Raw genomic sequence first — 27,229 nt, 5'->3', positions numbered from 1 at the left:
GTTTTTATTGAACACACCATGTAAACTTTCACAGTGCAGGTGGAAAAAGTATGTGAACCCCTAGACTAATGACATCTCCAAGAGCTAATTGGAGTGAGGTGTCAGCCAACTGGAGTCCAATCAATGAAATGAGATTGGAGGTGTTGGTTACAGCTGCCCTGCCCTATAAAAAAACACACACCAGTTCTGGGTTTGCTTTTCACAAGAAGCATTGCCTGATGTGAATGATGCCTCGCACAAAAGAGCTCTTAGAAAACCTACGATTAAGAATTGTTGACTTGCATAAAGCTGGAAAGGGTTATAAAAGTATCTCCAAAACCCTTGCTGTTCATCAGTCCATGGTAAGACAAATTGTCTATAAATGGAGAAAGTTCAGCACTGCTGCTATTCTCCCTAGGAGTGGCCGTCCTGTAAAGATGACTGCAAGAGCACAGTGCAGACTGCTCAATGAGGTGAAGAAGAATCCTAGAGTGTCAGCTAAAGACTTACAAAAGCATATGGCATATGCTAACATCCCTGTTAGTGAATCTACGATACGTAAAGCACTAAACAAGAATGGATTTCATGGGAGGATACCACAGAGGAAGCCAAAAAAAAACATTGCTGCATGTTTGCAGTTTGCACAAGAGCACATGGATGTTCCACAGATGTACTGGCAAAATATTCTGTGGACAGATGAAACCAAAGTTGAGTTGTTTGGAAGAAACACACAACACTATGTGTGGAGAAAATGAGGCACAGCACACCAACATCAAAACCTCATCCCAACTGTGAATTATGGTGGTGGGGGCATCATTGTTTGGGGCTGTTTTGCTGCTTCAGGGCCTGGACGGATTGCTATCATTGAAGGAAAAATGAATTCCCAAGTTTATCTAGACATTTTGCAGGAGAACTTAAGCCATCTGTCCACCAGCTGAAGCTCAACAGAACATGGGTGTTGCAACAGGACAACGACCCAAAGCATAGAAGTAAATCAACAACAGAATGGCTTAAACAGAAGAAAATACACCTTATGGAGTGGCCCAGTCAGAGTCCTGACCTCAACCAGATTGAGATGCTGTGGCATGACCTCAAGAAAGCGATTCACACCAGACATCCCAAGAATATTGCTGAACTGAAACAGTTCTGTAAAAAGGAATGGTCAAGAATTACTCCTGACCATTGTGCACGTCTGATCTGCAACTACAGGAAATGTTTGGTTGAAGTTATTGCTGCCAAAGGAGGTTCAACCAGTTATTAAATCCAAGGGTTCACATACTTTTTCCACCTGCACTGTGAATGTTTACATGGTGTGTTCAATAAAAACATGGTAACATGTAATTCTTTGTGTGTTATTAGTTTAAGCAGACTGTGATTGTCTATTGTTGTGACTTAGATGAAGATCAGATCACATTTTATGACCAATTTGTGCAGAAATCCATATCATTCCAAAGGGTTCACATACTTTTTCTTGCAACTGTATATATGTGAACTACATATGAAAGGGCTACCTTATACGGCTCCATCACCTTGCTAGGACTCAACATCACAAGAAATGTGGTGTTATAACAGGGCTCATCACAAGGCAGCAGAAATGTAATTGTACAGTACAGTTCACTTTAAAAATGACTAAATGGAAATATTTTCATAAACTCCAAGACAGCTCCACATATTACAGCAGACAGAGAACTCATCACCACTAAATGGAGAAGAGTTTACATTATATTCAGAAATATTGTTTCTCGTACCACCAGTGCCATCCCCTCATGTAGAATTATTGCCCATATTACCAAAACCTTAACAGAGCAGCCATTTTCCTTTAATGCACCATTTATTGTGCCCATCCTGAAACTGATACATTGCAGCAAAGAAGAAAACATTATATTGCACTTGCAAAGCTGGACAAAGGCAGAAATCAGCGGCTTTGGTCTTGCAAAGATTTCTGCCCAAAGAGTCCACTAAGATTTTGGTTAATGGCATAATGTAAATATTATCAACTCCTACGACGTCCTATACTATCTACTAGTAAAAGTTATTCAAACAAGAAGGTTTGTTAGCAAATTCAAAATAGCTAAATTAAAGGGGTTTTCTGAAATGTTTATATTAACGACCTATCCTCAGGATAACCGATCATTTTCAGTGGTAGTCCAACAGCCAGCAGCTCACAGACAACAGCTGGAACTACACAGCCAGGTCCATCGTGTAAATCACGGAGCTGGTTATTGATGTGCTTCTCAGCACCAAAGCTACAGATGTAGCAGATTTAACACAGACACTTGGTGAGTTATCACAACTAGTTAACACGTTATGACTGTGACTCTTAACTCTGCTAGATCCATACAACTGATAGGAGGGGGTGTAGGGTATCAGACCCCTGCCGGTTCCATATTGATGACCTATCCTGTGGATAGGTTTATCAATATAAATATCCTAGAAAACACCTTTAAAAGGCATCTGTCAGCAGATTTGTACCTATGACACTGGCTGACCGGTTACATGTGCACTTGGCAGCTGAAGACATCTGTGTTGGTCCCATGCTCATATGTGCCCGCATTACTGAGAAAAATGTAGTTTTAATATATGCAAATGAGCCTTTAGGATCAACAGGGGTGTTGCTCTTACACATAGAGACTCAGCTCTCTCTGGAACTGCCAAACCCTCTCCACTTTAATTCAGATGGTCAGACAGTGAAAACACCATCACACCTGGCACAATCAATCAAAGTGGAGAGGGTATGGCAGCTGCAGAGAGCTGAGCCTTAGGTGTAACTGCAACGCCCCCGTTGCTCCTAGAGGCTCATTTGCATATAGAAAAGCATAATTTTGAATATGAACATGGGACCAACACAGATGCCTTCAGCTGCCAAGCGCACATGTAACAGGTCAGCCAGTGCCATGGGTACAAATCTAATGACAGATCGTCTTTAAGAAAGATCTAAACTACGCAAGTAGTTAAAGAAGACCAATGGGCATAAGAATAAGGGAACCTCTTCAACCGACAGATGATCGGACAAATTATCAGGTACCAATGTTCACTCCCAATAACTGGCTGTGCTAATGTGCCGGCAACCGTTTGTTGGCCAACTGGATCATTTATGTAAGCATGAAAATGAGAGCTGATCAGCAGCATATCTCTCCATGTAAACAGGGGATGTACTGCCGACATAACGAAAAAAAAGGGGATGAACAAACAGCAACAAAGTATCTTCCCCCATGCACTTTTCATTGGGTCGTGTAACGACCTTTTAATCAAGCATTGAATGTCTGGTTTGAAACATGAATCGGCCTTTGTTATGGCCCATTGTCAAGCGGAGTAAAAGGACCCTAAGTAATAGAAATATATAACATGAGTCTGAAAATGTATCAAACCTGTCTAAGGGCAGTTGTATGCATTAACCCCCTGAGCTCCTCCTAGTGGTGTAAGTTCTAAACAATGTCCTATAAGAAAAAAAAGAAAGGCCTCTGTCTCATATACATTTGGCATGCTATGTTTATAACAATTACAGATCAAGATTAGTGAGATTCGGGACTTGTAAAATTACTCAAAGAATCCAGTGGTTTTAGAAAACTTGCTTCCTTAATAATTCAAAAACTGCATTATGTGTTTATGTTCCCTTCTCCTTACATCACATTTTCTGTACAGATTAGAAACCATTCAGTGTCAGAAACCTGGAAATGCTGTGGATATGTTTTGTATAGCGGGTATTTCCCAACCTGTTTAGAGGACATGTTTCAGGGGGTGGTATTTTTGGACTCGGTTGTACACTGAAGAAAAATGGCTGCAAAGTTTGCCTCTGTTACAAGCAATGGAGGATGGAGAAAGTAAACATATTTAAAGTGCTCAGTTTTCCATTATTGCAGAATCTTGCATTCTATTTGGTACACATATATACAGTATAAAGGGGCATTTATGAAAACAGATGCAAAAGTCACCTATAAACCAGTGCTATATCCTCAAGCAATGAATTTCCCTTTAATCCCTCTTAAGGCTCTACCGACTTTTGCACCTTTTTTAATAACATTATTGATTTTTTATAAAAAGCAGAACTAAAGTATGTTTAGGAGATTTCAACGTTGGCAACTATTGGCATCTGATCCTTCCATTTGCATCTTATTTAGGAGACTCGTAGAATTACAGCATGCTGCCTTATTGGCCCAGTTTCATCCCGACAGTACATTAACGGTCCATTAAAAAGCCTATTTAAACAACACATTGGGAACAGATGATTCTCGTGTGTTATTTTATAGGAAACAGGATCTCAGCATCAAACAGTAAGTGGAAGTGTGTGAAAAATAAATATCATAAAGGAGGATACCTACCGTAACTTTAACCAAAGGGTCCAAAAACAGATATGTCACCCTTGCTCCTTATCTATCATAAGTTATGAAGGAACTCGTGAAATAAAACTGTAACAAGCGTCACTTCATAAATGATCTACACATGCCTTCCTGTTGTATTCTGTCTTATTATTCAGAAAAGCTGCATTAAAAATGTAATAAAAAATAAATAATATTTCAGTAATGCATGAAACTGACTCATTTGAGGATTTTTCTCTGTTCACTGCAACAATTCTTAAATTCACTCAGACAAAGGAAGGCCGGAATCATGCTCTACTGAACAGGGGTCTATGAACCGTGATTAATGGGATACACGTTTCGGTGACAGTACAGGGCAACATTTCAGTCAATGAGCTGGTGAAGAAAAAAAAAAAAAGCCAAAACATGGATTTTTGATTGCTCTCTTAATGTCTTGAAAGTCATTACATTGATTAGGATTTATTAAAGCCGGAGCCTGTTTGCCATTCACAGCAATGAGAGAGATGATCTTGAAGAGTATTTATAGGGTGCTGTCAGCCATCATCCAGCAAATGGTTTGCACTTGTATCAATCAAACGCAGCAATGCATGATGCCATTAAATTCAAGGCTAGAATCTTGCCAGATTTGCTTAGTTTATGAGCCGCTTTTGTGAGCCTGCTGGGCTCTCCATTAGACAAGCCATAAGGGACTTGTTGCAGTATCCAACATGCTAGAAGATCAGATGCTGAAGGCCTGAGAACAAACAGCTGGATCTCTGTTTGCTTTCCTTCCATATACCATTCTAATGGCAAATAAACCAAGTCCCATCCAATGTCCAATGCAAAAGAAATTATATTTATATATATATTTGCTTTCATTTAAAAAATAAAGAATATCTTGTGTGGACAACACATAGAGTTAGTCCACCCATCTTTTACTATAAAACAGACTCCATATTTTCACACCACTCATGGTCTTCCAGGTTATAGATGAATTTTGTCCTGTTAGTTTTATTTTGAGAGATAGAGTCTCGGCCGAGGTTATCTAAGGTCAGCGTTGATGCAAAAAATTCACTTGTAGTGAGCCCTCCCTCGTGATTTTTGATGTATCTCTTATAGTTTTTCCTCAGGCATTGCCATGTGGTGGTATAAAGGATGAACGCTAAGGACTTCAGTGTTATAGCAATGCTGACATAAAGATATCTATAGGCAACATTGTCATACAGAGCACAGGCTCCCTGCTCTCCGCAAAATGTGCTCCAAAACAGACAGGTAGAGTCAATCCCAGCTCCAAAGATGAGTGGTGGAGGTATAAATCCTGTGAAATAGATAAAATAGACATTAGTTAACAATAGTTTTATGACGATAGTGATGTTACACAATAAGGTCTAACTCAACAAGTATCAAACACACATAAGCTTTTCCAAAAGGGGTTTTGCCACCACATACATTTATGGCACATCTATAGGGTTGGATCCACATTGGTCGGATTAGCACCAATCACGGAAATTAGGGAACTATGGCTCTCTTTCAAATTCTGATCCTTTGGCTTTCATAAGTCACACTCGGGTTCAGTTAGTATTTGGCGGGAAAACCAAAAATCAGTGACATCTCTCTCTGGTCTGTGTTTTTGTTTTGCTTTCTCCTTCAATTCTGTTTAGATAGGACAAGAAAAGTGACAAATCCTCTGGCCAATACACAATAGCATATAAAGACTATGGACACCTTTGGGACTTTTTTTTATTGTTATTGAATTTTACTCATTTTGGGCTAAAAATAATTTTTTTAATTGGTCTTTATAAAAAAAAAATATTCAGTAGTTCTTGTGCGACAGGAGTTAATTAAGAGTGTATCTGCAGACTGTCAGTATGAGTCCAGAAAAGCTGCCTGCTTAGGCTGGGTTCACACACAGAACAGGTGCGAATCGAATCATTATACCTGATCTCTGCGTAGGCTTCACTACTGGTTTTGGCTCACAATAACTGATGGCCCCATGCACACAACCGTTATTGTGCTCCACATCCGAGCCGCATTTTTTGCGGCTCGGGCGCGGACCCATTCACTTCAATGGGGCCGCAAAAGATGCAGACAGCACTCCGTTCCGTGGCCCGCAAAAAAAAATATAACATGTCCTATTCTTGTCCGTTTTGCGGACAAGAATAGGCATTTCTACAATGGACCGCCTGTTCCGTTCCGCAAATTGCGGAAGGCACACGGGCGGCTTCCATTTTTTGCGGAACCGCGGCTTGCGCTCCTTTGCCGTATTGCGGACCGCATTTGCGCATTCCGCATCACGGATGCGGACCCATTTACTTCAATGGGTCCTCAATTGCAGAGATGCAGAATGGTGCAGGACGGAAGCACGGAACGGAACCCTACGGGAGCACTACGGAGTGCTTCCATGGGGTTTCTTCCCGTACTTCCATTCCGCAAAAAGATAGAACATGTCTTATCTTTTTGCAGAACGGCAGGATCACGGACCCATTAAAGTGAATGGGTCCGGGATCTGCTGAGGCTGCCCCACGGACGATGTTCGTGCATTGCGGCCCGCAATTTGCGGGCTGCAGCATGACCACGGGGCGCACATGTTCGTGTGCAGGAGGCCTTAGGGCTCATTCACACAAACTTTTTTTGCGTTCTGTATACAGGCCATTTTTTTGCGTTCCGTATAGGATCCGTATACGGTCCGTATACAGAACCATTCATTTCAATGGTTCTGCAAAAAAACTGAATGTACTCCATATGCATTACGTTTCGTATTTCCGTTTTTCCGTTCCATTGAAAGATAGAAGATGTCCTATTATTGCCCGCAAATCACGTTCCGTGGCATCACTCAAGTCAATGGGTCCGCAAAAAAACAGAACACATACGGAATGTACTCCGTATGTCTTCCGTATCTGTTCCATTTTTGCAGAACCATTTATTGAAAATTTCATACCCAGCCCAATTTTTTCTATGTAATTACTGTATACTGTATATGCCATACGGAAAAACAGAACGGAACGATTACTAAAACAAAAAACTGAAAAACGGATCCGTTAAAAACACTGAAAAAGCCATACGGTCGTGTGAACGAGCCCTTAGTCTGGGACCCTGTTCTTTGGACTCTTGACAGCTCACAGATACTCATTACAACTCAATTCTTGTCGCACTAATAAGAATATGGCTTAAATAAGTGCTGAACTTCAGGAGATCACAGATAAGGGATTCACGTGGGCCATCAGATGATGGGATTCTATGTAAACACAGAACATGTTGCTCTGCAAATACACAGAAAGGGTGAAGATGAAGAGTTCACATCACTGTTTAGCTTTCCGTTCTTCCGATCTGTGAGAAGAACAGAAAAATACGATCCATTATTTTGAGCATCAGTTATGATCAGTTTGTTTCACTTCCATAAGAGATCAGTTATTATTTTCATGCAGGACTTATGCTCCCACCAAAAAGAACTGATCGCTGAGAGAAGTAAAACAAACTAAGAATTACTGATGCTTAAAATAACTGATCCGTTTTTTGTTTTTTTTGTTTTGTTTTCTGTTCTTTTGAAGGATCAGAAGAACGCAAAACTAAATTGTGATACGAACTCGCTCTTATGCCATTAGTCCTCCTGCACACAACTGTAATCGGTTTTGTGGTCCACAAAGTACGGATACGGTTTGTCTGCATCCCACATTTTTTGCAGCCCATTGTAGAAATGCCTATTCTTGTTTACAAAACGGACAAGTTCTCACAGATGTGGACAGCACACGGATCATATCCGTGTGCTGTTTGCATGTTTTGCAGCCCCACAAAAATAAATCGATCTGCAAAAAAAAAGGCAAAATACGGTTGTGTGCATGAGTCCTTATACTGGGAGCATGACATTTTTCATAAAGACCAAATGAAAAATTCTTTTTACCCAAAATAAGTATAATGCAATAATTTTAAAAAAATGCCCCTGCCATATCCTTTATGCAACTATCGGACCCTCTGACCAATAATGGGATGTGAACCTCTTGTTACAGTTTCTCATCTTGTGATGTAGCTTTGGCAATGTGACTAGAGACCAAGCGTGGAATGTTCTTTAATTGAGGAGGACCCACACACTGCTCTAGCACAGGAGTCCTCTGCGTTTGTTGTCGTGTAATGAGCAAGTCCTATCACAAAGTAGATCTGAATAGTCCCAAATGTGCAGTGCTAACTCTGTATGATCTTCTCCTACAAGAACCACCATGTCTTCATTGCACAGCCAATTAATTTTTGAACTACTGACACCTTTACTGCTAAGCAAACAGGTTTATTTCCAAAAGTCTCTACATTTACTAGTTATATGCATGCCCTGCAGAAATACAGCTATTGTGTTACAATGGCGAGCACCACATTAGTTTATTAAAATTGTTCTGCCTGTGGCTTAGCATCGTATACCAGATGAGAACTGTGTGCGGCCGTAAGCAATTTATTATCCTTACAATCTTAACTTGTTAAGATCACAGTCTTAAATGAATGCTCATGCTTACATACGTCCACGGACAGTCAACATGTGTTGTCTGCTTACTTGTCAAGACCCCAAACTTTGCCTTTAGCAAGATATATAATATAGTGCTATGTCAGAGAGTCAGATCATACTATGGAGAACCTCAGGGAGCTCCATAAGGCAGGTGTTTGAAGGGTAGAAAAATCAAGGAATTCGTTTGTTCATAAATGAGCTAAATTTAGTTCATAATCTGATAAATATCAGAGGGTCCCCAGAGTACATTTGTGAAGCTGAAAGTAGGTGACCTAGTTGTCATAGCTGCCAGATATTGTAGCTAGTCGTGGTGTCTTGTCTGCCAAGTCTCATTAATATTCACTAAGTCTTTGTGATTTGGATTTAGTCTCACTAATTTCCGCCTTCAGCACTCATACTACAATTGCTTATGAAAGATGGCACTTTCTCACGATGTTCCTGCAAACATAAAATCTAATATCACTGACTTTCTGGACACAGTTTTAGATTTGTTAGTGTCTCTTAGGGAGAGTTCACATCACAGTTATGTTTCTGTTCTTCTGATCCATCAGAAGAACAGCAAAATAAGGAAGAAATTGTATCCTGTAAAAAAAACTAAATCAGTGCATCAGTTATGCGGACACCTGGATGTTCGGGTTCGCCCGAACTTCGCAAAAAATTTTGAGTTCGGGACCCGAACTTGACACTGAACTCGAACCCCATTGAAGCCAATGGGGGCCTGAACTTTTGGGCACTAAAATGTGTCTAAAAAAGTCCTGGAAAGGGCTAGTGGGCTGCAAAAGGAAGCAAAATGGGGGTAAGAGTAGTACAAGTTCCCTGCAAACAAATGTGGATAGGGAAATAACTTAAAATAACAAAATACATAAAAATTAAAAATAATAATCTTGAACTAGGAGGAGGAGGTGCATGTGGAGTAGGAGGTTGAGGAGGAGGTGACCGTGGAGGTGTAGGTGGAAGCGGAGGTGGAGGAGGTAGCCAACACTGTTTTTTTTATTTTTTTATTTTTTTTTATTTTTATTTTTTTATTGGGGTAGCCCCCAAAATATTGGGACATATAAAAAAAGAAAACAAAGAATAAGTGCACTTGAGTATAACAATGGCTGGGTGAGGCCGGTATAAATGTCTATTCTGCACAAGGTACAGACAAGTCTTGTGGGATGCAGGCCTGGTTAATTTTACACGTGAGCATGTCCACGTTGGCTGTGGACAGGTGGCTGTGCTTGTCTGTGATAACGCCCCCTGCCGTGCTAAACACACGTTTAGACAATACACTGACTGTAGGGCAGGCCAGCACCTCCAAGGCATAAAGGGCAAGCTCAGGCCATGGGCCCAATTTGGAGACCCAGAAGTTGAATGGGGCAGACCCATCAGTCAGTAGGTGTAGGCGTGTGCACATATACTATTCCACCATGTTGCTGAAATGCTGCCTCCTGCTAAGACGTTCCATATCAGCTGGTGGTGCTAGTTGTTGTGGCGTGCTGACAAAGCTTTTCCACATTTCGGCCATGCTAACCCTGCCTTCTGAGGTGCTGGCGGTGCCCCAGCTGCGTTGGCAACCTCTTCCTCCTCCTATGCCTTTGCCTTGTGCTTCCACTGAGCCCCCGGTGTCAGTTGGGATTGCCCTCAGCGGCATGTCTACCAGCGTCTTCTGCATCTTCCGATCACGCTCCAGTAAGGGAATTAAGGATGGTACGTTGTCCTTGTAACGGGGATCCAGCAGGGTGGCCACTCAGTAATCAGCACAAGTTAGAATGTGGGCAACTCGGCAGTCGTTGCGCAGGCACTACCGCATGTAGTCGCCAGGAAACTCCTTGAAGCGGGCTTTGGTGTGCTCGGTCTCTGGGTGCGGTGGGCAGTAGCAGGCGTACTGCCTAGGGGACGGCCTCTCCGCTTTTGCACCCTGCTCCCTCTTTTGCTGTGCTGGTGGCTCTGTGCCACCACCGCCTCTTTCTCTGAACTGCACACATCACTCGCATGACCTTGATTCCATGTGGGGTCTAGGACCTCATCATCTTCCACCCACTCTTCACCTCTGCCCTCCTTGTCAGTCTGCACACTGCAGAAAGCCGCAGCAGTTGGCACCTGTGTTTCGTCATCATCAGAGACGTGCTGCGGTGGTCTTTCCATGTCCTCATCCTGAAACATAAGTGGTTGGGCATCGGTGCACTCAATCTCTTCCACTTCTGGTGCAGGGCTATGTGGATGGTTCACGGAAACCCTGCCAGCAGAGTCATCAAAAAGAATAAGAGACTGCTGCATGACTTGGGGCTCATACTGCTTGGCTGATTTGCAAGGGGGTGAGGTGAAAAACAGATGGCCATGGGCTCCAGATGCCAACTGTGAGCTTTCAGCAAGGGACCGGGTGGGAGACAATGTGAAGGAACTGGAGGCACTGTCAGCCACCCAATGTTCTATCGCCTGTACTTGTTCTAGCCCCACCATTCGTAGAGCGGCATTCAGGCCTACCAAATAATGCTGAAGGTTCTGTCGCCTACTCGCACCTGTTGAAGGTGTTTCACTTGTGCGTGTAGCTGGCACAGATCGACCCCGTCCTCTCCCTGCAACAGGAGTTCCACCAAGACCACCAGCACCACGACCAGAGCCACATCCCTTATTTGACAATTGACACTTTCCTCATTCTTTGCGTTCACCAACCAAACTAACAAATGGTTTATGTCAGGCGACAATGTAACCGCCAATAGTCAATTGAGTTCACTGACAGTAAGGCTGTGCCGGTGTCATAAAGAGAAAACATTTCTTGAGGTCACACAACAGTGTGACAGGCGAACTTAATACAATTACTTCATTGTCACAAAAAAAGCGCATTTGTCAACCAACAATGTAACAGCAGGATTGACTGGTTTTATTGGACTGTCAGAAATGCAGCGCAGGTCGCAAATGTACTATCTAGCACAAAAAGGGTGTTTTTTTAAAACAACAATATAACAGCAGTATTTAATGGTAGAGATGGCCTTGCGGTTCGACCAGCGGTCGTTTCGCGGTGAACTTTGCGTGTTCGCAATTTGTGGAACATGCGAACATATTGAGAAATTTGCGCTCGCCATATTATTTTACCTTATGAAGAACTTTGACCCACGACACATCCATCAGGTGGTACAGGACAGCCAATTGAGACATTTCAGCACATGGACATACCCCCTACCTTATAAATAAACCTGATCTGGCCGTCATTTTACATTCAGTGTTTTGCCAGTGTAGGGAGAGGTTGCTGTGGGGGGCAGGCAAAGGCTGTTAGGAACACCAAACGCTAGCTAATAGGGCCACAAAAGTGTACTATCGATATGTGTGATACACAGAGGGGTGCGATATACTTATAATATACTTTTATAATGAGTCAAAAACAAATAGATCTATATAGTGATCACCTGGAAGTCAGGGGCCTAGGGGCTAGGGGCTTACTAGGGCCATTTTTATATAGGGTAAGGTTCCGGACGGGGTCGCTCTTATCTGGGCGGGTGGTCTGTGGTTAGGCTATCAGGGCCAGAATAGCACCCCCCTGTAGGGAAATATCAGGGACAATTCTTTGCCCACCCTGTCCTTCAATACCACATCATCATCTAGCACAGGGATAGATGTTTTTTGCTTTCCCTCCGGGATTCATGGATGTGCACTGGAACCCCCCGGATAGTGGTAGGACATATGGTTTCTGATTTGGTGCCGCCGAGCACCTGATTTAGTGCCGCCGAGCACTTGTTATTGCCTACCACATCTATGCTTTTTGCTTAACTTTAATAATTAAATTTATTTTCATTTTGAGGGATATCTTTTGCATTTAAACGTCCGCATAATGGGTCCGCATCCGTTCCGCAATTTTGCGAAACGGGTGCAGACCCATTCATTTTCAATAGGGCCGGAATGTGCTGTCCGCATCCGCATTTGCGGATCCACATCCGCATTTGCGGATCCGCACTTCCGCATCTGTACTTCCGTTTCCACAAAAAAAATAGAACATGTCCTATTCTTGTCCGCAATTGCAGACAAGATTAGGCATTTTCTATTATAGTGCCGGTGATGTGCGGTCCACAAATTGCGGAATGCACGTTGCCGGTGTCTGTGTTTTGCGGATCCGCAAAACACTTACGGACGTGTGAATGGACCCTCATAGTAAAATTATTAAAGGTTACGTTTTATCTTTATGTATATTCTAATGGATTTCCTTCCTTGTACAATGTTATAATATACTTTCTATGTTAGAAAGTACGTATATTATAGTGCATTTGTATTGTGCGGCAGTTGTGTGCGGTTCTGCTGCGATACTGCAGGTATATAGAGGGACAAGCGTTATTGGAACAAATAATTTCTACTGGTGTGATATACCAGTCGTCCCACAAAAAAACGGATTGAAGCGGGGTGTTATATACCAATATACTTTCTTTATAGTGCATTTGGGAACTGTATAGAGCATTTCGCGAAAATTATATTGCCGATATTTCGCATTGAAAAAAATAATAAATGGAGATCACAAATTCGAATAATACATCTGGTACGTCACTGTCCATGTTGTGGGACTATTTGTGCACTTTTAGTAATTATTTCTTGGCTGCAAATATGAGCTGAAGGTTTTTCAGGTTCGCCTGCCATTATAATGAATGGGACCTGCCGTGAACTTGCGGTTTATGAACATTTGATCGCGTTTGCGCGATCGCGAACCGTCCCGGCAGATGTTCGTCCATCATTATTTAACGGTTTTAGTGGACTGTCAGAAATGCAACGCAGGCCGCAAATGTACTATCTAGCACAAAATGTGTGCTTTTTTTCAAACAACAATGTAACAGCAGTATTTATCGGTTTTATAGGACTGTCAGAAATGCAGCGCAGGCCGTAAATGTACTATCTAGCACGAAAAGGGTGTTTTTTTCAAACAACGAAATAACAGCAGTATTTAACAGTTTTAGTGGACTGTCAGAAATGCAGCGCAGGCTGCAAATGTACTATCTAGCATAAAAAGTGTGCTTTTTTCAACCAACAATGTAGCATCACTATTTAAAGTTTTTTTGGACTGCCTAAAATGATGCGCAGGCCGCAAATGTACTATCTAGCACAAAAAGTGTGATTTTTTTCAACCAACAATGTAGACTGTCAGAAATGCAGTGCAGCTTTCACCTCTTCCCCTGTTAGATTCCCGTTGTGCTGTGCTATCACCCTTATACGCTGTGTAAAGCATACTTTTTAACTTGTTTTGGAACTGCTGCATCCTTTCCGACTTCCGGTAATTCGGTAACATTTCAGCCACTTTCTGCTTATACCGGGGATCTAGTAGGGTACAGGTCGTTCTCCTTCAGCCTTTTTATACGAGGGTTCCTCAACAGGCATGACAGCATGAAAGACCCCATTTGCACAAGGTTGGATGCCGAGCTACTCATGTCCCGTTCCTCGTCCTCACTGATCTCATTGAAGGTCTGTTCTTCCCCCGAGCCACGTACAACACCACGGGTCCCAGATAGGTGACAACGAGCACCCTGAGATGCCTGCTGTGGTTGTTCTTCCTCCTCCTCAAAGCCACATTCCTCCTCTGACTCCTCAGACTCCTCTTCCAGCGTTGCCGCAGGTCCAGCAAGCGATGCTGATAAGGCTGTTTCTGGTGGTGATGGTGACCACAACTCTTCCTCTTCCTCTTCACGCTCATCTACGGCCTGATCCAGCACTCTTCGCAGGGCACGCTCCAGGAAGAAAACAAATGGGATGAGGTCGCTGATGGTGCTTTCGGTGCGACTGACTAGGTTTGTCACCTCCTCTGAAGGACGCATGAGCCTACAGGCATTGCGCATGAGCGTCCAGTAACGTGGCACAAAAATACCCAGCTCCGTAGAGGCTGTCCTAGCACCCCGGTCATACAAATACTCGTTGACGGCTTTTTCTTGTTGGAGCAGGCGGTCGAACATTAGGAGTGTTAAATTCCAAAGTGTCGGGCTGTTCCAAATCAAGCGCCTCACTGGTATGTTGTTTCGCCGCTGAATATCGGAAAAGTGCGCCATGGCCGTGTAGGAACGCCTGAAATGGCCACACACCTTCCTGGCCTGCTTGAGGACGTCCTGTAAGCCTGGGTACTTATACACAAAGCGTTGTACGATCAGATTCGACACATGTGACATGCACGGTACATGTGTCAACTTGCCCAAATTCAATGCCGCCAACAGATTGCTTCCGTTGTCACACACCACTTTGCCGATCTCCAGTTGGTGCAGGGTCAGCCACTGATCCATCTGTGCGTTTAGGGCGGACAGGAGTGCTGGTCCGGTCTGACTCTCTGCTTTCAGGAAAGTCAACCGCAAGACGGCGTGACACTGTCGTATCCGGGATGTGGAATAGCCCCTGGGGAGCTGGGGGGGTGCAATTGATGTGGAGCAAGACGCAGCAACAGAAGAGGACTCAGCCGAGGAGGTTAGCGAAGAGGATGGAGTAGGAGGAGTAGAAGAGGTGGCAGCAGGCCTGCCTGCAAGTCGTGGCGGTGTCACCAACTCCGCTGCAGAGCCATGCATTCCATGCTTGGCAGCCGTCAGCAGGTTAACCCAATGTGCAGTGTACGTGAAATACCTGCCCTGACCGTGTTTTGCAGACCAGGTATCAGTGGTCAGATGGACTCTTGCCCCAACACTGTGTGCCAGACATGCCATGACTTCCTTTTCCACAATCGAGTACAGGTTGGGGATTGCCTTTTGTGAAAAAAAAATTCAGCCGGGTACCTTCCACAGCGGTGTCCCAATAGCTACAAATTTTTTGAAGGCCTCAGACTCCACCAGCTTGTATGGTAAAAGCTGACGGGCTAAGAGTTCCGACAAGCCAGCTGTCAGACACCAGGCAAAGGGGTGACTCTGTGACATTGGCTTCTTACGCTCAAACATTTCCTTGACAGACACCTGACTGTGGGCAGATGAGCAGGAACTGCTGAAGGTGAGAGGCGGAGTGGCGGGTGGTTGAGAGGGGGCAAGGAGGACAGCAGTGGTTGACGTGGCTGAAGATGCTGGACCAGGAGGAGGATGGTGGCTTTGAGTTTGTGTGCAGCTTGTACCCATGTGTTGATCCCATAGGCGTTTGTGATGTGAGATCATGTGCCTTCGCAAAGCAGTTGTACCTAGGTGGGTGTTGGACTTCCCACGACTCAGTTTCTTTTGGCACAGGTTGCAAATGGCATCGCTGTTATCAAAGGCAGACACACAAAAAAAATGCCAAACTGCTGAGCTTTGCAATGACGGCATTCTGGTGGTGGCAACAGCATGCGTTGATTGGCGTGCTGTCTGGCTGAGCCCGGGTGCTGATACATGCTGTCTGACTGTGCCACTAGCTCCTTGCAATGACCTCCCCCTGCTTCCAACTCGTCTCCTCCTCCTCTCTGTCTCCCCATCTGAACTTTCCCCCTGTTCTTCTTCTCTTCGAGTGGGTACCCACGTGACATCCACGGACAATTCGTCATCATCAACCGCTTCACTTGTATCTGACAACTCAGAAAAGGAAGCAGCAGCGGGTACAACATCATCATCATCACACCGTACGTCCATGTGTGTAATGCTGCCTGACTGAGACATATCCCTGTTATCTACATCCCCTGGCAATAATGGTTGCGCATCACTCATTTCTTCCAACTGATGTGTAAATAACTCCTCTGACAGATCAAGTGAAGCGGCTGTGGTGCTAGTGTTGGTGGTGGCGGCGGGCGGGCGAGTGGTAACTTGAGAGGTGCCCGAAGCTGAGCTGGAGGAGGATGGTGCGTCAAGGTTCCGAGCAGAAGCTGTAGAAAATTGGGTGTCCTGTGTAAGCCAGTCAACTATGTCCTCAGAATTTTTCGAGTTCAGGGTACATGGCCTTTGAACACTGGGCATTATTCTAGGGCCAAAGGAAATCACAGCACCACGACCACGAAGGCCCCTGCGGGGTGGCCTGCCTCTGCCTGTCATTTTTTTTTAGATTAGTGGTACTATGCGTGCAAGGTACTGTGCCACCCTATATGAGTGGTGGGCAGTAGGCACAGTACAGTCAGTGGGCCTGACACTCACTGGCAGGCAACTGCAATTATACTACAGAGAAAAAATGTAATTACTTTTCTATCTGCAAGGTACTGTGCCACCCTATATGAGTGGTGGGCAGTGGGCACAGTACAGTCAGTGGGCCTGATACTCACTGGCAGGCAACTGCAATTATATTACAGAGGGAAAATTTAATAACTTTTTTATCTGCAAGGTACTGTGCCACCCTTTTTGAGTGGTGGGCAGTGGACACAGTATAGTCTGTGGGCCTGACATACATTGGCAGGCAACTGCAAATATATTACAGAGAAAAAATGTAATTACTTTTTTATCTGCAAGGTACTGTGCCACCCTATATGAGTGGTGGGCAGTGGGCACAGTACAGTCAGTGGGCCTGACACTCACTGGCAGGCAACTGCAATTATATTACAGAGAAAAAATTAAATAACTTTTTTATCTGCAAGGTACTGTGCCACCCTATATGAGTGGTGGGCAGTGGGCTCAGTACAGTCAGTGGGCCTGACACTCACTGGCAGGCAACTGCAATTATATTACAGAGGAAAAATTTTATGACTTTTTATCTGCAAGGTACTGTGCCACCCTATATGAGTGGTGGGCAGTGGGCACAGTACAGTCTGTGGGCCTGACACACACTGGCAGGCAACTGCAATTATATTACAGAGAAAAAAATTAATGACTTTTTTATCTGCAAGGTACTTTGCCACCCTATATGAGTGGTGGGCAGTGGGCACAGTACAGTCTGTGGGCCTGACACACATTAGCAGGCAACTGTAATTATATTTCAGAGAAAAAAATTAAATTACTTTTTAATCTGCAAGGTACTGTACCACCCCGTATGAGTGGTGGGCAGTGGGCACAGTACAGTCAGTGGGCCTGACACTCACTGGCAGGCAACTGCAATTATATTACAGAGGAAAAATTAAATTACTTTTTTATCTGCAAGGTACTGTGCCACCCGATATGAGTAGTGGGCACTGGAAGTGGGCACAGTACAGTCAGTGGGCCTGACACTCACTGGCAGGCAACTGCAATTATATTACAGAGGAAAAATTAAATGACTTTTTTTATCTGCAAGGTACTGTGCCACCCGATATGAGTGGTGTGCACACAGTACAGTCTGTGGGCCTGTGGCCTCTCACACACGGGCAGGCAACTGCAATATATATATATAAAAAATAAATAAAAGCAGACTGATGTACCAGCCCTAAAAAGGGCTTTTTGGGGTGCTGTCAGGACACTGTCCTTACAGCAGATGAGTCTTTGAGGACTGGAGTGGACACAGAACACTGGCCTAGCTAACGCTTTCCCTATTAATTCAGCAGCAGCAGCACTCTCCCTGCTCTAACTAACACTGCAGCTTCAGAATGAATCTAAGATGGATGCCGTCCTTGCTTTTTTATAGGAGGTGGGAGGGTCTGGGAGGGAGAGTATGCTGATTGGCTGGAATGTGTCTGCTGACTGTGAGGTACAGGGTCAAAGTTTGCTCAATGATGACGTATAGGGGGCGGACCGAACATCGCATATGTTTGCCCGCCGCGGCAAACGCGAACAAGCGATGTTCGCCAGTGAATAGTCCGGGAAATCTTTAGTTAGTACAGAGATCTCTCCCATCATCTATTTATCCCCAGGACTGTGGCTGTGACAAGTAGACATCCTCTGCGTCTGGAGGAAAAAAGGTTTGTACACAAACATAGAAGAGGATTCTTTACGGTAAGAGCAGTGAGACTATGGAACTCTCTGCCTGAGGAGGTGGTGATGGTGAGTTCACTAAAAGAGTTCAAGAGTGGCCTGGATGTATTTCTGGAATGTAATAATATTACAGGCTATAGCTACTAGAGAGGGGCCTTTGATCCAGGCAATTATTCTGATTGCCTGAATGGAGTCGGGAAGGAATTTTTTTTCCCTTAAGTGGAGAAAATTGGCTTCTACCTCACAGTTTTTTTTGCCTTCCTCTGGATCAACAGGATAACAGGCCGAACTGGATGGACAAATGTATTTATTGGCTTTATATACTATTTTACTATGTAACAGTCAACACGGACAAACAGGGACAATGGTGGCCCCATAACTGAGTGGGGATGGATGCCAAGAGCAGTATCAGTAACAGGGACAATATTGGCCCCATGACAGAGTTGGGAGGCAGTGGCATTGACAGTGACAATAGTCGTACAATGACAGAGTGGGGAGACTGCGGCAGTGACATACAGTACAGCACAAGATGGTGGCATAACCCAAAAACAGCAGTGTGATAGCAAGGCCCAGTGGTATGCATATCCTTTAACAAATGTAACATGTACAGTCGTGGCCAAAAGTTTTGAGAATTACATATATATTGGAAATTGGAAAAGTTGCTGCTTAAATTTTTATAATAGCAATTTGCATATACTCCAGAATGCTATGAAGAGTGATCAGATGAATTGCATAGTCCTTCTTTGCCATGAAAATTAACTTAATCCCCAAAAAAACTTTCCACTGCATTTCATTGCTGTCATTAAAGGACCTGCTGAGATCATTTCAGTAATCATCTTGTTAACTCAGGTGAGAATGTTGACGGGCACAAGACTGGAGATCATTATGTCAGGTTGATTGGGTTAAAATGGCAGACTTGACATGTTAAAAGGAGGGTGATGCTTGAAATCATTGTTCTTCCATTGTTAACCATGGTGACCTGCAAAGAAACGCGTGCAGCCTTCATTGCGTTGCATAAAAATGGCTTCACAGGCAATGATATTGTGGCTACTAAGATTGCACCTCAATCAACAATTTATAGGATCATCAAGAATTTCAAGGAGAGAGGTTCAATTCTTGTTAAGAAGGCTTCAGGGCGTCCAAGAAAGTCCAGCAAGCGCCAGGATAGTCTCCTAAAGAGGATTCAGCTGCGGGATCGGAGTGCCACCAGTGCAGAGTTTGCTCAGGAATGTGTGTGAGCGCATCTGCACGCACAGTGAGGCAAAGACTTTTGGAAGATGGCCTGGGTCAAGAAGGGCAGCAAAGAAGCCACTTCTCTCCAAAAAAAACATCAGGGACAGATTGATCTTCTGCAGAAAGTATGGTGAATGGACTGCTGAGGACTGGGGCAAAGTCATATTCTCCGATGAAGCCTCTTTCCGATTGTTTGGGGCATCTGGAAAAAGGCTTGTCCGGAGAAGAAAAGGTGAGCGCTACCATCAGTCCTGTGTCATGCCAACAGTAAAGCATCCTGAGACCATTCATGTGTGGGGTTGCTTCTCATCCAAGGGAGTGGGCTCACTCACAATTTTGCCCAAAACACAGCCATGATTAAAGAATGGTACCAAAACACCCTCCAACAGCAACTTCTTCCAACAATCCAACAACAGTTTGGTGAAGAACAATGCATTTTCCACCACGATAAAGCACCGTGCCATAAGGCAAAAGTGATAACTAAGTGGCTCAGGGACCAAAACGTTGACATTTTGGGTCCATGGCCTGGAAACTCCCCAGATCTTAATCCCATTGAGAATTTGTGGTCAATCCTCAAGAGGCGGGTGGACAAACAAAAACCCACAAATTCTGAAAAACTCCAAGAAGTGATTATGAAAGAATAGGTTGCTATCAGTTAGGAATTGGCCCAGAAGTTGATTGAGAGCATGCCCAGTCGAATTGCAGAGGTCCTGAAAAAGAAGGGCCAACACTGCAAATACTGACTCTTTGCATAAATGTCATGTAATTGTCGATAAAAGCCTTTGAAACGTATGAAGTGCGTGTAATTATATTTCACTACATCACAGAAACAACTGAAACAAAGATCTAAAAGCAGTTTAGCAGCAAACTTTGTGAAAACTAATATTTGTTCTCATTCTCAAAACTTTTGGCCACGACTGTACATATAAGTAGGCAAAGAAGCACCATTGTAGAAATGGTAGTAGAGGCAGTGGGCAAGTGACATCAGGTCGGTAGCAGCATCAGAACGGTGACAGGAAGACGTGGCCAGAAGTAATGGTGCATTTTGAAGAATATTCCAGCGTGGCAGCATACTACAGTATGATCATTAGTGGCAGAATGATCTATTCTGTTACATCAAGCACAGGTGTCTGGAAATCCTAGTTGATCCACGCCTGATTCATCTTTATGAAGGTAACATTTAGGGAGGAAAGGCGAGTTCTCTTAGAGATAACTATGCCCACTGCCACACTGAACACCCTGATGCCATACTACTGGCTTTTCAGGAAAGCATGCTGATGCTGATTTCAATTGTGGCCAAACAGTACTTGGAGTTTGCATGCACAGTAGTCCAGGGGATCTTGGATCATGGGTTACAGGGAGCAGTCCATGTATGCCATCACCTGCTGCATGTCCTGCTGCTGCTAGGTGGCTTCTTCAGTAGGCGGATGAAGAAAACTGCTCATTATAGACTCCAGACTTAAGTTGCTGCATATGGAGCTTATCCTGCCCCTCCTGGCAGTGGAGCATGAGTGCCAAGGGTCGCCTCAGTCAGACCTTCCTGAGGACGGGCGATGGCAGTGCGTGGGCAGCATGTCTCTACAGCATGTCTACTAAACAGCATGTCTCTACGGTAGTCCATTTTTTGCATCCCTCTCGAAAGGTATAAAAAATGCCCCCATTTTTTACCAATAGTGAATGTCTAACAATGTGGAAAGCCAGTCAAATCCTAACAATGTGGCTGTCACTACACAAACATGACCACGTGCATCTGGCCATTTGCGCATAAAGTAACCTACCTGCCTCCATCTTCACTGCATACTGCCACGGTTTGTCAGGGTCATCTGCATCGTCTACGTCATCAACCTCCAGCAACTCATGCTCCTCCTGCTCCTCTCCTGTCTCTTGGGCAGATAAACCACCAAGTTGTGTATAAAATTCACCTCCTCTGTCCGTTCATCTTCCTCAGGGCTCAGGTGGCCGTCAAATGCAAATCATCTTCTGTCCCCCCACCAATCCGATTTATCAGCATCCCGTCCAGGACATGAAGGAGTGAAATGACATCATTCATCCTGCAATTCTGCCGACTGACAAATAAAGTGGCCTCCTGAAAGGGCCTGAGAAAATGGCACATGTCACGCATGAGCTGCCACTGGCTAGCGTGGAAGTTACACGAGGGAGCAAACCTTTCCATTTGCAGCATTAAGAAATCGTTGATTGTCTTCCTCTGCTCGTACAGGCATATAAAGTGTGGATTTCCAATGGGTGGAAACGTGGCATTTCAGGTGATGTTGGGGGGAGAGCATTTTGTCTTTGCAGCTCAAGGAGGATGAGATTTGCACGATAAGAGTGGCTAAAGTGCATTTTTAACACTCTTGCAGATCAGTGGAAGACTTGAGGAACTGGGTGACAACAAGAATGAAGACATGTGCCATGCAGGGCACGTGGGTCAGCCCTCCCTGATGCAGTGTTGACAAAATGCTCTTCCCATTACCATGGTTCCTATCTTCAGTTGGCGAGGAGACAGCCAGTGTTCGATTTCTTTATTGATGATGTCGAGCAGTTCCTCCCCAGTGTGGCTCCGTTCACCAAGGCAGACCAGGTGCCGAACTGCATAGCAACGTCTAGCTTTGCATAGATGGTATACTGAAGAACCAATGTAAACTGTGCCTAGAGGGGAGGGTAAGGACAAGGTGGATGATGAGGAAGCTTTAAAGGACATTGGCGCAGAAATCTCAGCATTACAATGCGGAGGCGGCATTGCCATCACCTGGCCAAGTTGCTGGTGTGCCTGGTCCAGAACCACATTTACCCAGTGGGCTGTGAACGATATACATTGTGCTTGACCACAGTTAAAACTCGATACGTCAGCGCTGGTGTGAACTCTACCAGATCCGAGAGGCCCAAGTACTGGCCCACCTTCTGCTCAACGTATGTGTGCAGTGCTGGTACAGCTTTTTTGGAAAAGTAATGTCGGCTTGAGACTCTCGACCTTGGGTGGGCACAAGCCATGAGTTCTCTGAAATGTGCGGAGTCAACTACATGGAAAGGGAAGGACTGTAGTACCAGCAACTTGGCCAGGTGCACGTTCAGATTCTGCGCTGTAGAATGAGTGCATGTATACTGTTGTCATTTTGCAATCGTCTCGGTGATCGATTGCTGTCGAAACAAGTGACGAGGAGTAGGAGGAGCATCAGAAGCAGTAGACAACATCGAAGTCAACTGGAATGAACAACAGTTTCCTTCTGCTGATGTCAAGCTAACTGCTGGAGAGGGGGTGGGTATAGATGGGAGATGCAGTTGCTGCATTAGGCTGTAACGCTAAACAAGTGGCATGGTTTTCCCATGCCACATTATGGTGATGCTCCATGTGTTGACGCAGGGCCGTCGTGCTAACATTAGCACCCTGGCCACGCCTCATCTTCAGCCCACACATCCTGCATACCGCCATGCTAAAGTTCCCAAGTGACTTGGTGAAAAATTCCCACACTGGCAAGTATGGCATTTTCTGTCCAACACTGCATGATGCCTGCCTGCCGATACTTTTATGCTTGTGCGTTCCTCACAAATAGTCTCCCGAGTAGTAGACGGTTTATCCCTTCCGTGTTTGGCTGCAGATCTCTCACTGCTTCCACCCTGCTGTCTCATGGGCACACTTACATCCTACTGTCTCATGGACACACTGCTACCGTCACCCCGATGATGATGATGCCCCCCTCTTCACCCAGCTCCCATATCCTTTTGTGATCCTCACCTGTCTTTTGCACACATCCCTGACCTCTCACAACATGTGCTCCCACCTGACTGTCAACATCGGTAGTTGCACGCCTAGAGGAGTCTACAGCGGACCTCTCCTCCAAGTCTCTGCTGGCCTGTAACAGTTCAAATGCGGAGCAGAACAGGAGGTTATCTGGCTAGCAGAAAGAGCAGCAAAAGCAAGAGGCAGGTTCAGGACATGTGAGGGCACAGAGGCAGTTCCTGGGCCATGCCAACTAAGTGTGATGTCAGAGGAACCCACTGATTCCAGGCTGTGTGTATCTGTTGTCACTTGAGATGATGTTGAAGAGTCATCCATTCCAGTACAGCTGGATCCTTGGTCAAAATATGACTGCTGATGACAGAGGCAGCTCTGGCCTGTTGCTGCATCTGCTACTACCACCTCTTCTTCTACTGCTACTTGTGCCACCACAGCAACATTTTTGCCACTGATCATTCTTTTGGAGGGCCCAGACAACTATCTGTTGCGAATAGTATACAGCATCTGTATCAGTAATGTAACGGATTAGCTAAGAATGTGACAGCAGTTGAACAAGATAAACAGTATGATATATTAGATCAGCCTTTAATATTGAGGCACAGTAATTCTATGTATAAACTAACAAATTAACTGGGAATATGGAAGCAGTTCAACAAGATGCAGACAGCGATTACACTCAATCTAAACTGTCCCTGCAGTCTCCCTATGCTCTCCCTACAGTGTCTAAAAACTCTACCTGCTATCTCCCTACACTGTCCCTGCACTGTCCCTGCACTCTACCTATCCAATATTATTCTATTAATAGCTTTCTGCAACACTGTCCCTAGCGCATAAGCTCTTGGGACGTTTCTCCCTAAGCTCAACTCACTGTGAAACGGTGGAGACCGTGCAGGATAAGGTTTTGGGGACCAAAGTTTAACACTATCTATGCTAGAAGGTTAAGATCACTGCCAGAGATAAGCGAAGTTTTAAAAAATTTGATTCAGCTGCTTCGGCAAAATTTACAAAGAAATTTGCTTTGTGATTAATTACTTTGTCGCGAATCACATTTCATTGCAAGTAGAGGATGCAATCACAGGGAACAGCGATTGTGCCACCCCCCGTTATTAAACCCCTCAGATTCTGCGTTCATAACTAATCCCAATGTTACAACCCCCGAGTCTCCACTCTCCCTGAGAGCAGATACACTGGAGAAGCCTGCAAGGGACCAATCAGAGTGGTCATTTGCCAGCAATCACTGTGATTGGTTAGATCCCAATAATGATCCCCCATCCTCTTACTGTGAAGGAGATTGCAGTATGTAAATGCAGTGGTCTCCTTCACTGAACGAGCGGCCGACTGTCGAGAAGGAACGCTTCCTTCCCAACAATCGGCTTTAGCTCGACCCATGTAACCCCACCTTTAGACTTGTAAATGACATACTGTATGTGCCTAATGATTTATCACTGCATACAGTGGCATATCTTGAACCTGGGTCCCAATTTAAAACCTGTAACCATAAGCTTTTTTTCCTAACACAATCACTTTCCTATGTGCCAATTGGGCCCTAGGGAACTGTAATAGCAGCCATGCCAGTTATCAATAAATTTGGTCTGTAACATTTTCAGCACTTTTATCTACCAATTAAATTTTATTGCATGGGGAAATTTTCTTTAGTTTTTGACTCCATCCATGACCATGATCGGACAGAAATGAGTAATTTTGTATTCTAGCACCTACTGAAATTATAATAAAACCCCTATGTATTGCTGATTTGAATGTAAAAAGTCTTTATTATATTTTTGTGCAATTTAGGGATACTTTTTGCTATGTATTAAATATTTACCACTATATATTAATATCAGCATCATGTTCTAGTCTGACATTCAGTCCTGACATCAATGAAAGTCTGAGGATGACAGTGCCATAAAAAGGCAACATTTGGAATAATGCCCAGGACCGTCCATTATAGAAAACCAGCCAGTGGTCAATAATTGATTAGGATACACTGTACTGAGCAAAAACATATTTTGAGAAGAACGACTTCTGTGTTCTCTTCTTTTTTTCACTACAAAAAGGGAAATGGTTCATTTTAGGTCACAAAAGCATATTTTAACAAAATGCATATCAGAGATTTCTAATAGACCATAACAAAATGCAGATGGTAGGTGGAGCTGGGCATTTAGAACACTTTAAATGCTTACACTTGTAGGGGGGGGGGGGGGGGGGGGTCTGCCCTACAATATAATGATTAGAATGGATTGCCTAGGAAGAGAAAGGTTAAAGCCTTTGTATACTCCTTTGGGGGCAATTTTTATGATTGCATTTTACTCATTTTGGGCTAAAAATAATAATTAATTAATTAATAATAAAAATATTTTTTTCAATAGTTTTTATTAAAAATATTGAGCATTGATGCACATGAAGAGAACATAGTCCTGCCACTTTACAAATCACTATTCAGACCACACATGGAATACTGTGTACAGTTCTGGGCTCCTGTGAAAAAGGCAGACATAGCAGAGCTGGAGAGGGTTCAGAGAAGGGCGCCAAAAGAAATAACTGGAATGGGTAGACTACAGTACCCTGAAATATTATCAAAATTAGGGTTATTCAGTTCAGAAAAAAGAGGGCTAAGGGGAGATCTAATAACTATGTATAAATATATCAGGGGTCAGTACAGAGATCTCTCCCATCATCTATTTATTCCCAGGACTGTGACTGTGACGAGGGGACATCCTCAACGTCTAGAGGAAAAAAAAGTTTGTACACAAACATAGAAGAGAATCCTTTACGGTAAGAGCAGTGAGACTATGGAACTCTCTGCCTGAGGAGGTGGTGATGGTGAGTTCACTAAAAGAGTTCAAGAGGGGCCTGGATGTATTTCTGGAGTATAATAATATAACATATTATAGATATTAGATTTCTGGAGAAGGGTAATTGATCTAGGGAGTTATGATTGCCTGATTGGAGTCAGGAAGGAATTCTTTCCCCTGAAAAGAGGAAAATTGGCTTGTACCTCATTGTTTTTTTTTGCCTTCCTCTGGATTGACTTGCAGGATAACAGACTAAACTGGATGGATAAATGGCTTTTTTAGCCGTATAAACTATGTTAATATGTTACTATGTAAAAATATTGAGCTGTTCTGTCACAAAAGGTTAAAAAAAAATTCTAGCTGTGTGCATTCTACGTTTTACTTTCACTTTGTGCTTGTCATCTAATAAACCTTATCTCTAAATTACTAAAAGGTCATAAACACTTATTTAAGCCACATTCTTATCAGTAAGTGTTTATAATTAGAGATGTCCCGAACTATTCACCGGCGAACAGTTCCCGGCGAACATAGCTTGTTCGCGTTCGCCACGGCGGGCGAACATATGCGATGTTCGGTCCGCCCCCTATTCGTCATCATTGTGTAAACTTTGACCCTGTACCTCACAGTCAGCAGACACATTCCAGCCAATCAGCATCATAACCTCCCTCCCAGACCCTCCCACCTCCTGGACAGCATCCATTTTAGATTCATTCGGAAGCTGTATTCTTAGTGAGAGGAGGGACAGTGTAGCTGCTGCTGATTTAATAGGGGAATCGATAGCTAGGCTAGTGTATTCAGTGTCCACTACAGTCCTGAAAGACTCATCTGATATCTGCTGTAAGGACAGCACCCCAAAAAGCCCTTTTTAGGGCTAGAACATCAGTCTGCTTTTTTTTTTCCTGTCTAATCGAATTGCAGTTTCCTGCCAGCATGTGTGTCAGGCTCACAGCGTATACTGTGCCCACTTGCCCAGTGCCACCACTCATATCTGGTGTCACAGTAGCTTGCATTAA

General features: G+C 44.0%; 1 protein-coding gene across 1 annotated transcript in view; it reads right to left on the bottom strand.

Annotated features, from left to right (window-relative positions):
- Positions 1 to 4,514: 4,514 nt before the first annotated feature.
- SLCO3A1 (solute carrier organic anion transporter family member 3A1) overlaps positions 4,515 to 27,229 on the bottom strand; it is a 490,487-nt gene continuing 467,772 nt past the window's right edge. The window contains exon 10 of the mRNA XM_040414195.1: positions 4,515 to 5,592. Within this exon, the coding sequence (XP_040270129.1) occupies positions 5,213 to 5,592 (380 nt within the window). The 3' untranslated portion in view covers positions 4,515 to 5,212. The remainder of the gene's footprint in view (positions 5,593 to 27,229) is intronic.

Source organism: Bufo bufo, chromosome 1, assembly GCF_905171765.1.
Source record: "Bufo bufo chromosome 1, aBufBuf1.1, whole genome shotgun sequence".
Classification (NCBI taxonomy): Eukaryota; Metazoa; Chordata; class Amphibia; order Anura; family Bufonidae; genus Bufo; species Bufo bufo.
This window is presented reverse-complemented; position numbering and strand designations above follow the sequence as displayed.